Source organism: Chiloscyllium plagiosum, unplaced genomic scaffold (genome assembly GCF_037043375.1).
Source record: "Chiloscyllium plagiosum isolate Xiang-an unplaced genomic scaffold, Cpla_swu_hap1 HiC_scaffold_19, whole genome shotgun sequence".
Taxonomy (NCBI): domain Eukaryota; kingdom Metazoa; phylum Chordata; class Chondrichthyes; order Orectolobiformes; family Hemiscylliidae; genus Chiloscyllium; species Chiloscyllium plagiosum.
In genome coordinates, this window is record NW_028270157.1 from 64,910,418 (window position 1) to 64,924,071 (window position 13,654).

General features: G+C 50.7%; 1 protein-coding gene across 3 annotated transcripts in view; it reads right to left on the reverse strand.

Annotated features, from left to right (window-relative positions):
* Nucleotides 1-792: 792 nt before the first annotated feature.
* Nucleotides 793-13,654, reverse strand: part of LOC122559492 (DENN domain-containing protein 5B-like) — a 359,734-nt gene continuing 346,872 nt past the window's right edge. For all 3 annotated transcript variants that reach the window (XM_043708993.2, XM_043708996.2, XM_043708995.2), the window contains 2 exons: nt 8,985-9,159; nt 793-5,169 (listed from right to left, as the gene is read on the reverse strand). In XM_043708993.2, coding sequence (XP_043564928.2) covers nt 4,986-5,169; nt 8,985-9,159 — 359 coding nt within the window. In that variant the 3' untranslated portion in view covers nt 793-4,985. The remainder of the gene's footprint in view (nt 5,170-8,984; nt 9,160-13,654) is intronic.

A 13,654-nucleotide genomic window follows, 5' to 3' on the forward strand; every position in this document is an offset into this window, starting at 1 on the left:
CTGTTCCAGCAATAAAGTTTCAACCTTCAGCTCACCAAACCTGCGCCAATTCCTAATCTATGTTTAGACTTGCTACTTGTTGCCAATCCCTCCGATAGCCTCCCGTTCATGTGTCATCAATATACGCCTTAAACGTTGGTAATGTGCCTACCTCCACTGGCAGTGTGTTCCAGGCACCCACCGCCCCATGAGAAAACTTCTCCCCACACTTCTCTCCTAAACGTTGCCCCCCTCCCCCCCCAGCTTGAACCATAAGTCTCAGACTATCCACGCCTCAGAATTTTGTAGACGTCTATCAGGTTGCCCCTCTGTCTTTCCAGTGAAAACAATCCAAATTTATCCAACCTCTCCTCGTAACAGAAATTCTCCAGACTAGGCAACATCCTGGTGAAACTTCTCTGCACCCTCTCCAAAGCATCCATATCCTTCTGGTGGTTTGACGGCCAGAACTATATGCAACATTCCAAATGTGGCCTAACTAAAGTTTCGTACATTTGTAACATAACTTGTGAACCTTTTATATTCGATGCCCTGGCCGATGAAGCCAATTATGCTGTATGTCTTCTTGACCACCTTCACAGATTGACCACTTTCAGGGATTTGTGGACCTGTAAACCCAGATCTCTCTGTATGTCAATACTCCTAAGGGTTCTGCTATGTATTGTACAATTTGCATCCGAATTTGATCTTCCAAAACGCATCACCTTGCATTTGTCCGGATTAAACACCAAATTTGCAGATTTGTTCAGCTGCAAGAACAAAATGACAGCCCAACAGTGAGTACATGACTGGTCAGCTTCCTTATCTTTTATTACCAATGCAAGAGTTATAGGACACATGTACAAAGTCAGCAATTCACATTTATGACATTTATCAGATTGTTTCATAATAACACCGTATTGTACACAAATCTGGGTAGTGTGTGTATCTAAACAGCCAGAAGCTTCAGGAAGGATCCGAAGGAAGAGAATCCTGTGTGTACAAAGTTAGTCTGTAGTACTGTCTCATTGCAAAAGCAAAGCCCATGTGATGCAGGGTCAAAGAAGCATTCTGATATGTTGGAATTCCACACTTGGCCAAACTATAACAGCACTGAGAGGCTGTAATGTTTCAAAAAGACAGAGTCTGCTGAGGTCATTTACCCTCTGAAGGTAAAAGTGTTGAAAAGTTACAAAATAGTTTGATACAGTAGACATACAGATGTTTCAACTGGTGGGACAATCCCAAAATATAAGTAGTGCTAACGAATCCAGTGATGAATTTGAGAGAAATTGCGGTGAGAATGTGGAACTTGCAACTGCACACGGAGCAACTGAGAATAGTCAAGGTGCCTTTTAGAGGAAGTTAGTTGCGAGAGAGAAAGGAATAGACAAGTTTTACTGACAGGATGAAATATACTGGGATGCAGGAGGCTTGTGCACAGCATAAACAGTGGGGCATTGCCCGCTGGAGCCAAATGGCCTGTTTCTGAGCTGTCAATTCCAAGTGAAGTTAACAGTCATTTTTATTTTAAAAAGAGGAAAAATAGTAACCTAAGATCGAGCACTCAAAATAAATCTACAATCACGTCTATTTTATGATTACTAAGTAGATATTAATACCAGTTCAGCAGTTACAGCAATCAGCAGGAACTGAGACACAGCAGTGGGCAGCTGCTGGATAGCATTATGGCCTGGTACCTTCGCTCACGTGATTAGAGTCTCATCATCTAGGTACCCGTAATAGAACCATCGCCCATACCCAGAGATTTGTGTCAGAATGATTCTACAGCAAGGCTTAACACTGTCACAGATAAATCGTGCGTGGGTGTGCAATGCAAAATGAACCCACAGGTGGCCCTCACACTTTTTATCCATGCACTCATTTCAACGACTTACTTGGCCAGTTGTTGCCATAGTTGCATTAGGGACATTGAAATGCAGCACAGTGTCACCTGTATATTGGTGTTTTGTTGCCCATTTGCACAGTGGGGTGTTGGTACCTGTAGGACCACATCTCCTCTCCTATACCTCGCCTGTGTGCTCAGTTATTCTTTAGACTGGGGCACCATTGGCAGTTCAGCCAGGGTGGGCTTCATTCCTCACCCAAAAGCCACACTGGCAGCTTCCGACAATCACAGGGAGGTCACTTGGAGTAAGGGCCCAACTGGGCTTCTCTGCTCAAGAGCCAAGGGACAGCAGGCGAGGGTACTGAGGTCAATTGTAGTCCTAAACAACGACTGATTCATTCCACAAAGACTAGAATACAAACCAGAAACTTTTAAATCTGGCGGGGGGAATTCAGCCACACAGTGCACTGACCAACTTCACACTGGAACAGTCCTATGTAACCTGCATACAATTGGTTCTCATTACTATCCAAAAGGATAGAGCTTTTCCCCATCCAATGAGGATGGGCCATTTAATCCAGTATTCCGATAAAGTGCCATAAATTCTTTAAGCAGCAGTTTTCAAAGGAAAATAAAACAGTGCTCCCAGGGTCATTAGCCCCATGGGTTGATTCACTGCACAACTCTGTATCCATGGTAGTTTGGATCCATTCTGAGATACTGAAGAGATTCAACACTGACTGTGTGTACGTAATGATACTTTGTAAATTTTCAGAGTTCCAAGCCCTGTACGGACAAATTCTGGGAGACGTCACCACATGGTCTCCCCTCCTCCAATTGCCAACACCACAGAGTTCCTGATGCATTTTTCCATCTTCCACGTCATTGGGACTCGTAAAACAAACTATGATGAAACTGAAAATACGCCATTTTCTTTTAATGCCCTCATTCTCTTTCCCCTGGAAACGCTGTCAGCAATGCATGGGTGATTTGACCTGTCATTGCCGGGTTGATTCTGGAGAGTTGGTCATACTCGTTGCGTGAACCATGAGAGTTCTGGAAGCCTTTATGAGGGGTCAGGAATGAGCATGAGATGGAGGTGTGGAAATAGTCAGCGGGTAAACCAGGGGGATCCTCAGGGAGGAATCTTCCTGAGTTTTACTGAAGTGGACCATTTCTGGGGAAGCCTGGAATTGCCCAGTGGAGAGAATGCCTCTTCCCGAACAGTCTTTCTGGATGGTGGCCGTCCCGTGGTCTTGATAGAACAAAACAGACAAAGCAAAAGCATTCATGGTCAAAATCAGGGTCACCGCGTGGTGATTTGAGATCTCACCAGTCAGCTGGGATCCACCCAAGGAGGCAGCAACAGCAGACATTATGCACCTGCAGTGTGTCTTGTCAGACCAAGAATGTTCCAACGTGGCATTCCAGGGACAGTGGGAGTGAAGGCAGCAGTGACTCCCTCTTAGTCCACTGTTTCACAGCCCAACGCTGCGATTGGGATAAAGGGCCTTTATCTTCACAAACGTCCTGTCTAGGAATTCCTCACAACTCTAGGAATCTTTCCCAATGGTGTTCCGTTATCTCTCCAAGGGCAACTCCTCCAAGTGACTGAAAATGTGTGCAGTGTCTGAAACCAGAAAGCAGACAAACTCTTGGGCTCCAGGCGCCATCCTCAGCTCGAAGGCTCCCTCCCCTCTTCAACACCAACACATCCATCGTCTTCTCAGACACTGACAGCTTAGTTCCAATTTTATTGCAGGAATTCACAGAGGGTTTCTTCAAATACTGACATCAACCTCTTCTGCACCCCTCCCCACTCTGAAACTGGGCCTACATCCAATAAGGTTCAATAAGGTCAGCTGGGACAGTGTGCGTAGACTGGCACTTTGGCCAAGGGAGGCAGCACATTCGCTAGCAGCTGGAATCTGGGATAATCTCCTCCTCTCTCACCCATATGTTGTGCGGTCATTTGCAGGCACGGAAGGGGGAGGCTTCATGCGTTGTAGAGAGAGAGAGAGAGAGAGATAGAGAGGAACTCTATGGGAGGGTTGCACTCCCTCACTCATCCACAGAGGGGAGTGCTACCTCAGCTAAAATCACTGGCAACCATATTTACGCTGGTTCTCTCAAAACTGTCTGAGGATTCAAGTTTCGACCAATAAATAATGGAAATACGAGTGATGTTCCACTTGAGACTGGCAGGGGAGACTGATGCTACTCCGAGTGGCACTTGGGCAAAGGGCGATCACACCCTGCCACGTGCCCTTTGCGGTACTTTGCTCCTCTTCATAGCAGCCCCAGTCTGGGAAGGCAGAAACCCCTGGGCTCATAAACAGGTCTGTGTGGGGACTCTGGTCAACTTATTTACAGGAGGCCCCAGCACCACAGGATATTAAACAGGGGCATCTCCTTCATCGACAGGAGCTCTGCAACAGAGACTGAATTCACCCGTGGCCCATTAGTACTGCAGCAGGAGTGAGAAAGGTGATTTGTTGGGAGGGTGGGGTTGTGGGCAGAATGAAGCAGGGGGAAATGGAGGGGACGGGACATCAGGAGCAGGTTCGGGATCTTTGAGATTCGGGGAAAGAATGAGAGGCTGCAAAAATATAGAAACATAATTTGGAGGAAGTAGAGAGGCCCACTCTCTGGTCACACGGCATCCCACACAAAATTGGGATTCAGAGGTGACCTTCATTGAACTACAGATGTACCCGCAAGCATAATGCAAAAAAACCAAAGATAATGAAGATCTCACAGTATTTACACAACGTGAGTACACCATGGACGGAGGGGAGCAGGAACCCTTCTTCACAAATCAGTGAGTCCCATCGGTCGTCTGACAGTATCGTAACCTTTAAGGAAGGTACAATTTACGGTCCCACATCGAACAGGCCAACCCTCCTCATCTGTCCAGCGCCTTCGTGAAATGGTCAATACTATCTCCTTGGCCCAAGGGCAGGTGCAGGGTGGGTTTCACCTCGGTCTTCAAGCTGTGTCACATGACCAGTAGTCCAGACACCATGTTGAGAGACCCCTCCCCCAGCCCCATCAGCTTCAGTCAGAGGAGGTTAAGTGGGTGGGATGAGCGGGGAAGGGAGCAGAGGGGCGGGGATAGGGATGTGAGGCCAGGCTCTGCAGCTCTGAAGTTTCAATGTTACAGGTCAATGCCCTTGACCAGCGAGGCTTCCAGTGTGATGTTGAAGTCGTGCAGTGTCTGCAGCACCCGGATCAGCGAGTTGACAGCGGCGTGGTCCCGGAGCAGGGCACCGTCCTCGTACATCCTGGAGATCACCGGGCATTCGGCTAGCAATGGAATCCACTGGGGTAACAGGTGATCCCTATGTCAGAGAAAGGAATGATTTTCAGACAGTGGTCAACCTGCACGTACCCCCTCCAAACCCCTTTCCTAATCAGCTGCAATCTCCATCACCCTAGCCAGATTCAACTAGACGTGGGTGTCACATCTCTCCACTGCCCGTTCCTCCCCTCCTCCGCACTTCCATCTCCCTCCATTCCCTTCCACCATCCTCCATTCCCTTCCACCGTCCTCCATTCCCCTCCACCGTCCTCCATTCCCCTCCACCGTCCTCCATTCCCCTCCACCGTCCTCCATTCCCCTCCACCGTCCTCCATTCCCTTCCACCGTCCTCCATTCCCCTCCACCGTCCTCCATTCCCCTCCACCGTCCTCCATTCCCCTCCACCGTCCTCCACTCCCCTCCACCGTCCTCCACTCCCCTCCACCGTCCTCCACTCCCCTCCACCGTCCCCCACTCCCCTCCACCGTCCCCCACTCCCCTCCACCGTCCCCCACTCCCCTCCACCGTCCCCCACTCCCCTCCACCGTCCCCCACTCCCCTCCACCGTCCCCCACTCCCCTCCACCATCCCCCACTCCCCTCCACCGTCCCCCACTCCCCTCCACCGTCCCCCACTCCCCGCCATGTCTTTCCACTCCTCTTTGCCTCTCTCTTCTCCACAGCTCTGACCATGCCCCTTCACCGCACTCCCCTCTCCACCATCCTCTTATTCACTCCCCACCACTCCACTCCCTTCCACAGCCCTGCCCTCCACTCCCCTCCCATCCAACACCCTCCTCTCCCCTCGAACACCTCTGTCACTTCTGCCAGTGTGCCAGTTCCTGGTGTCTCTGTGACCTCCCATTCCCATCTCACCATTGGCTGCTGTGCCTCCATTTGCAGGTCTGGAGCTCCATCCCTAAGGACATTTTCCACATCTCTCTCTCTCTCTCCCTCTGTTAAAATTCTTCTTCAACCTCATCAAGGGCGAGGTCACCCATCCCTATATTCCACCTTTAACTCAGAGTTTGGTAACACTCTCTACAGAGAAAGAGAGGGTTGCGGGTGGGAGATGGAGATGGAGAGATAGAATGAGGCAAACAGAGAGATGGCAAAAGAGAGGGGAAAGAGAGAGTGAGTGAGTGGCATGATAGAATGTGACAGAAGGTGTGAAGGAGAGAGGGAATAGAGGGACACTGGGAGAATGAGAAAATTACACGAAAAGAGAGAGAAGGAGAATATAAAAGGAAAGGAATAGGCAGAGAGAATAAGGGCACAGTGAGCAAGGGCGCAGAATAGAGGTGGCAGCAGGAAGCTGAGAGGGGCAGCTGGTCAAAACTGACAAGAGAAGGGTCAGCGAGAGACATACCAAACTGCAGAAAAATAGTAAATCTGTGAAGGGGAAGTGGGGTCGGGACAAGGGAGTGGGTCAGGGCCAGGGGGTGGGTCAGGGCCAGGGGGTGGGTCAGGGCCAGGGGGTGGGTCAGGGCCAGGGGGTGGGTCGGGACGAGGGGGTGGGTCGGGGCGAGGGGGTGGGACAGGGCGAGGGGGTGGGACAGGGCCAGGGGGTGGGTCAGGGCCGGGGGTGGGTCAGGGCCAGGGGGTGGGTCGGGGCCAGGGGGTGGGTCGGGGCCAGGGGGTGGGTCGGGGCCAGGGGGTGGGTCGGGACGAGGGGGTGGGTCGGGGCCAGGGGGTGGGTCGGGGCGAGGCGGTGGGTCGGGGCCAGGGGGTGGGACAGGGCGAGGGGGTGGGACAGGGCGAGGGAGTGGGACAGGGCGAGGGAGTGGGACAGGGCCAGGGGATGGGTCAGGGCCAGGGGGTGCGTCAGGGCCAGGGCCAGGGGGTGGGGCAGGGTGAGGGAGTGGGTCTGGGCTAGGGGGTGGGTCGGGCGAGGAGGTGGGTGGGGGCCAGGGAGTGGGTCGGGGCGAGGGGGTGGGTCGGGCGAGGAGGTGGGTCGGGGCCAGGGAGTGGGTCGGGGCGAGGGGGTGGGTCGGGCGAGGAGGTGGGTCAGGGCGAGGGGGTGGATCAGGGCGCGGGGGTGAGTCAGGGCGAGGGGGTGAGTCAGGGTGAGGGGTGAGTCAGGGCGTGGGGGTGAGTCAGGGCGAGGGGGTGAGTCAGGGCGTGGGGGTGAGTCAGGGCGTGGGGGTGAGTCAGGGCGAGGGGTGAGTCAGGGCGAGGGGGTGAGTCAGGGCGTGGGGGTGAGTCAGGGCGTGGGGGTGAGTCAGGGCGTGGGGGTGAGTCAGGGCGAGGGGGTGAGTCAGGGCGCGGGGGTGAGTCAGGGCGAGGGGGTGAGTCAGGGCGAGGGGGTGAGTCAGGGCGAGGGGGTGAGTCAGGGCGTGGGGGTGAGTCAGGGCGAGGGGTGAGTCAGGGCGAGGGGGTGAGTCAGGGCGAGGGGTGAGTCAGAGCGAGGGGTGAGTCAGGGCAAGGGGGTGAGTCAGGGCAAGGGGGTGAGTCAGGGCGAGGGGGTGAGTCAGGGCGTGGGGGTGAGTCAGGGCGAGGGGGTGAGTCAGGGCGAGGGGGTGTGTCAGGGCGAGGGGGTGAGTCAGGGCGAGGGGGTGAGTCAGGGCGAGGGGGTGTGTCAGGGCGAGGGGGTGAGTCAGGGCGAGGGGGTGAGTCAGGGCGAGGGGGTGTGTCAGGGCGAGGGGGTGAGTCAGGGCGAGGGGGTGAGTCAGGGCGTGGGGGTGAGTCAGGGCGAGGGGGTGAGTCAGGGCGAGGGGGTGAGTCAGGGCGAGGGGGTGAGTCAGGGCGAGGGGGTGTGTCAGGGCGTGGGGGTGAGTCAGGGCGAGGGGGTGTGTCAGGGCGAGGGGGTGTGTCAGGGCGAGGGGGTGAGTCAGGGCGAGGGGGTGAGTCAGGGCGAGGGGGTGTGTCAGGGCGTGGGGGTGAGTCAGGGCGAGGGGGTGTGTCAGGGCGAGGGGGTGTGTCAGGGCGAGGGGGTGAGTCAGGGCGAGGGGGTGAGTCAGGGCGAGGGCGTTAATGAGACAGAAGAGTGAGATTTGGGATTGTCAGGTTCAAAAACATCCAATTTTTTTTAAATTGAAAAACTTTCACTGGACATGAAATGTTAGCTTTGTGCTCTCTCAAACAGATACTGTTGACCTGCTGAGTATCTGCATCAATTTAGAGTCATGGAATCATAGACACGTAGGGCACGGACACAGACTCTATGGTCTAACTTGTCCATGCTGACCAGATATCCTAAATTAATCTAGTCCCATTTGCCAGTGTTTGCCCCATATCCCTCAGAACCTTTCCTATTCATATATCCATCCAGATGCCTTTTAAAGGCATTCACCACTTCCTCTGACAGCTCATTCCATATATGTACCCCATCTGCATGAAAACGTTGCCCCTCAGGTTCCTTTTTCCCCTCAAACCTTAAATCTATGCTCTCCAGTTTTGGACTCCCCTGCCCTGGGGAAAAGACCTTGCCTTTTCACCCTATCCATGCCCTTCATGATTTTAAAAACCTCTGTATGGTCACCCCTCAGTCTCTGATGCTCCAGGCAAAACAGCTCCAGTCTATTCAGCCTCTCCCGATAGCTCAAAGCCTCCAATTCTTTGTAAATCTTTTCTGAATGTTTTCAAATTTCACATTTTTCTAATAGCAGGTAAACTGCCGTATTGTAAAAGTGGCCTCACCGATGTCCTGTACATCTGCAACATGACCTCCCAATTCCTATACTCAATGTTTTTATCAAATGAAGATGAGCATGCCAAATGCCTTCTTCACCATGCTGTCTATCTGCGACTGCACTTTCAAGGAACAATGGTCCATATTAGAAAAATGCAAGGGATGGCCCCATTAAAACAAAAGGACAAAACTTTACAGTTCCCTTCTGGGACTTGCATATCTTACCTTGCCCCGAGACAGACGAGCAACTGTAACTTGCCGTCCTTCCCAATGCTGCGGGGGGCTGCGGTGATGGCATTGACGTACTGACAGAACATCGCAGAGCAGCCTTTCAGCTTCAGCAGGTTTTCCTGAGAGTCCTCGTCATCTTCCGCCGTCTCAAAGTAGGTGACGGCTTTCTCTGTGTTTCGAGAGATGTAGAAAGATCGAACAGATTGTTGAATCCCACAACCTGAACACGAGCTCCCTGACTGGCCCAGCCCACGGGTTGGTTTACTGGGTAAATGAGGAAAGGCGGGTCGAGAGGACTAGGTAGCAGAATTGCCGTAACTTCGGCAAGTACCAGAACAAGCACAGTTACTCCCCCTCCCCAATGCTGTGCCTATCCACCTGAATACAAGTTGTTGAATGAGTCATAGACTCTTTAGGCTAATGAAGTAGGACATCTAGCCCATCAATCCATGTCTCTCTCTGTCTCCTTGGAATGCTCCAATCAGTCTCACGCCCTAGCCCTACCTACTCCCTCTCAACCATAGTTCCTTCAAGTCTCCATCATATTCCCTTCTGAAATCATTCATACTTTATGCTTTCACCACCATCATAAGAAGTGAGTTCCAGGTCATCCATGCTGAACATAATCCCAAACTAAACTATGCAAGTCCCATTTGCCTGCATTCGGTCCACATCCCTCTAAGCCTTTCCTATTCATGTACCTGCCAAATGTCTTTTAAATGTTATAATTGTACCCACTTGCACCACTTCCTCTGGCAGCTCATTCCATACACCCTTGATGTGAAAATGTTGCCCCTCAGGTCCCTCTCATCTTAAACCTTTGCCCTCTAGTTTTGGCCTGCTACCCTGGGGGTGAAGGCCTTGGATAGTCACCCTGTCCATGCTCCTCCTGCTTCTTCAAGATTACCCCTCAACCTTCTCCGGAAAAAAAGCCCCAGCCTATTCAGCCTTTCTTTATAAGTCAGGGCCTCCTGTCTCAGTAACGTCTTTTCTGAACCTTCTTCTAACACGGAGACAAGAAGTGTACGCAGCGCTCCAAAAATGGCCTCACCAATGTCCTGTCATTACCACTCACTATGTGACAAAAAAGCTCTTCTTCAGACTCCTCCTGCGGCTCTCACACACAACCCCAGGTCCATGCCCCTCAGTCTTGTACATCAGCGACCATCTCCCTTATCTAAACCTGTCACAGTCTTATACATCCTATTAAATCTCCCCTTGACTTCCTCTGCAGAAGGAAAACAACACTAACTTCTCCTACCTCACCTTGTAGCTAAAACTCCTGTAGACCTCAAACCATCCTGGTACGTTCCATCCACATACTACTAAGGACCCTTCCTATAGGGTGGTGACCAGAAGTGAACACAGTCCCTGGAGTGTGACTAAACAGAAGTTCCTAAAAGTTCAGCCTCCTCTCTAAAGCTTCAATAACCTTCCTATAATAAGGTGACCAGAACAGAGCACAATAATCCAAGTGTGGTCTAACCAGGGCTTTTATAGAGCTGCAGCATAGTCTTGCGGCTCTTAAACTCAATCCCCCTGCTAATGAAAGCCAACACACCTTTGTGCTCATTACCTATATTTTTGAAGTTCACTATCATAGAACATAGAACAGTACAACACAGTACAGGCCCTTCAGCCTTCGATGTTGTGCCGACCTTTTATCCTACTCTCAGGTCAGACTAACCTACATACCCTTCATTGTACTATCTTCCATGTGCCTATCCAAGAGTTGCTTAAATGTCCCTAATGTATCTGACTCTACTACCACTGCTGGCAGTGCATTCCACACACCCACCACTCTCTGCAGAAAGAACCGACCTCTGACATCTCCCCTAAACCTTCCTCCAATCACCTTAAAATTATGATCCCTCGTGACAGCCACTTCCGCCCTGGGAAAAAGTCTCTGACTATCCACTCTATGCTGCTCAGCATCTTGTACACCTCTATCAAGTCAGCTCGCATCCTTCTTCGCTCCAACGAGGAAAGCCCTAGTTCCCTCAACCTTTTTTTTATAAGACTTGCCCTCCAGTCCAGGCAGCATCCTGGTAAAACTCCTCTGCACCCTCTCTAAAGCTTCCACATCATTCCTATCATGAGATGCCCAGAACTGAACACAATAATCCAAGTGTGGTCTAACCAGGGCTTTATAGAGCTGCAGCATAACCTTGTGGCTCTTAAACTCAATCCCCCTGCTAATGAAAACCAACACACCATATGCCTTCTTTACAACACTACCACTCGGATGGCAACTTTGACAGATCTATGGATGTGGACCCCAAGATCCCTCTGTTCCTCCACACCGCCAAGAATCCTGCCTTTAACCCTGTAATCTGAATTCAAATTTGACCTTCCAAAGTGAACGACTTCACACTTTTCCAGGTTGAACTCCATCTGCCACTTCTCAGCCCAGCTCTGCATCCTGTCAATGTCCCATTGCAACCTACAACAACCCTCCACACTATCCACCACTCCACCAACCTTTGTGTCGTTGGAAAACTTACTAACCTTCCACTTCCTCATCCAAGACATTTATAAAAATCACAAAGAGCAGAGGTTCCCAGATCCCTGCGAACACCACTGGTCACCGAGCTCCAGGCTGAATACTTTCCATTTACTACCATCTCGGTCTTTTATGGGCCAGCCAATTCCATAGCCAGACAGCCAAATTTCCCTGTATCGCATGCCTCCTTACTTTCTGAATGAGCCAACCTTGGGAACTTTATCAAACACCTCGCTAAAATCCATGTACACCACATCCACTCTTCTCCCCTCATCAATGTGTTTTGTCACATCCTCAAAGATTTCAATAAGGCTTATGAAGCGTGACCTGCCCCTCATTAAGCCATGCTGACAATCTCTCATAAACTATAGTTTTCCAAATAATCATAAATCCTGTCTCTCAGAATCCTCTCCAATAATTTTCCCACCACTGACCAAAGACTGATCTGTAATTCCCAGGGTTATCCCTATTCCTTTTCTTGAACAAGGGAATAATATTTGCCATCCTCCAATCATCTGGTACTACTCCAGTGGACAGTGAGGACACAAAGATCATCACCAGAGGCTCAGCAATATCTACCTACAGGCTTTGCTAAGTTCTCTCAATGCTTGCAAAGAGTGATTTGCGTGAATGCCTCTATCTCTGCAGATCTTGAGAACCTAACTATTAAATCTAGATTACTTTTCCCTCTTCTCGCTGCCCTCATACCTCTCTGTTTTTGATTCCCTCTGTCACTTTCCCACCCATTATATTAGCTTGTGCAGTTGACTGACATCTGCGTCACCGTCAGCCACATCAACAAGCTTGGGATCCTCAGTAAATTTTACTCTGTCCTCCAATGTACAAGACATTTCCATCTATCAGAAAAGCAGCGGTCCCAGCACCTCTTACACTCTTCCAGTCTGAAAAACACTCATTTATCACATTTTCTGTCATTGACCCATTTAAAAAAAATCACACTGACAGGGCCAGCTCAGTGGTTAGCACTGTTGCCTCACAGCGGCTGGGACCCAGGTTTGATCCCACCCTCAGGTGACTGTCTGCGTGGAGTTTGCACATTCTCCCCGTGTCTGCGTGGGTTTGCTCCGGTTTCCTCCCACAGTCCAGAGATGCGCAGGTTAGGGTGGATTAGCCATGCTACATGCAGGGTTATGGGGACGTGGTGGTGGGATGCTCCTCAGAGGGTCAGGGCAGACTCAATGGCCTGCTTCCACACCGAAGGGATTCCATGACAGTATTCCCTGTTTTGCCCAAGCCTCCATTTCAGAACTTTTCTGAAGCAAGGTCACTGGACCCGAAACGTTAACTCTAATTCTCTCTCCACAGATACTGTTGAGTTTTCCCCAGCAATTTCTGTTTCTGATTTCCAGCATCCCCGCATTTGTTTGCTCACTATGTGAATGGAACTCAATCCAATCATCATCAAAGTCATTCACCCAGTTTCCACAAGATGGCACTATACTGCTGATGTATGAGGAAAGGCTGAGGCACTTGGGGTTGATTTTATTGGAGAAAAGAAGGTTTAGGGGTGACTTAATAGAGGTGTACAAGATGATTAAGGGTTTAGATAGGGTTGACCATGAGAACCTTTTTCCACGTATGGAGTCAGCTATTACGAGGGGGCATAGCTTTAAATTAAGGGGTGGTAGGTATGGGACAGATGTTAGGGGTAGGTTCTTTACTCAGCGAGTCGTGAGTTCATGGAATGCCCTGCCAGTAGCAGTGGTGGACTCTCCCTCTTTATGGGCATTTAAACGGGCATTGGATAGGCATATGGAGGATAGTGGGCTAGTGTAGGTTAGGTGGGCTTGGATCGGCGCAACATCGAGGGCCAAAGGGCCTGTACTGCGCTGTATTCTTCTATGTTCTATGTACACAGGCCACCTCCACAGAATAAAGCTGATCCCAATTACTGTTCTCAGTGGGACAGCAGTTAACCTCAGTCCCTTTAGAATGAGAGCAGCGAGAGGACAGAAGCATAAAGCTGTGCAGAGAGAACTTCTGTTAGAAAATAAAACCAGAATGGTTCCAGGCTTCCTTCCTTTTCAATATCAGATTTCCATTAAAGTAGAGCAGTTAACAAGTCAAATGGCATCCTTGCTTTATCAACAGGAGTATCAAATACAGAAGGAAGGAAGTTATGTGAGACTTGTCGAAAACA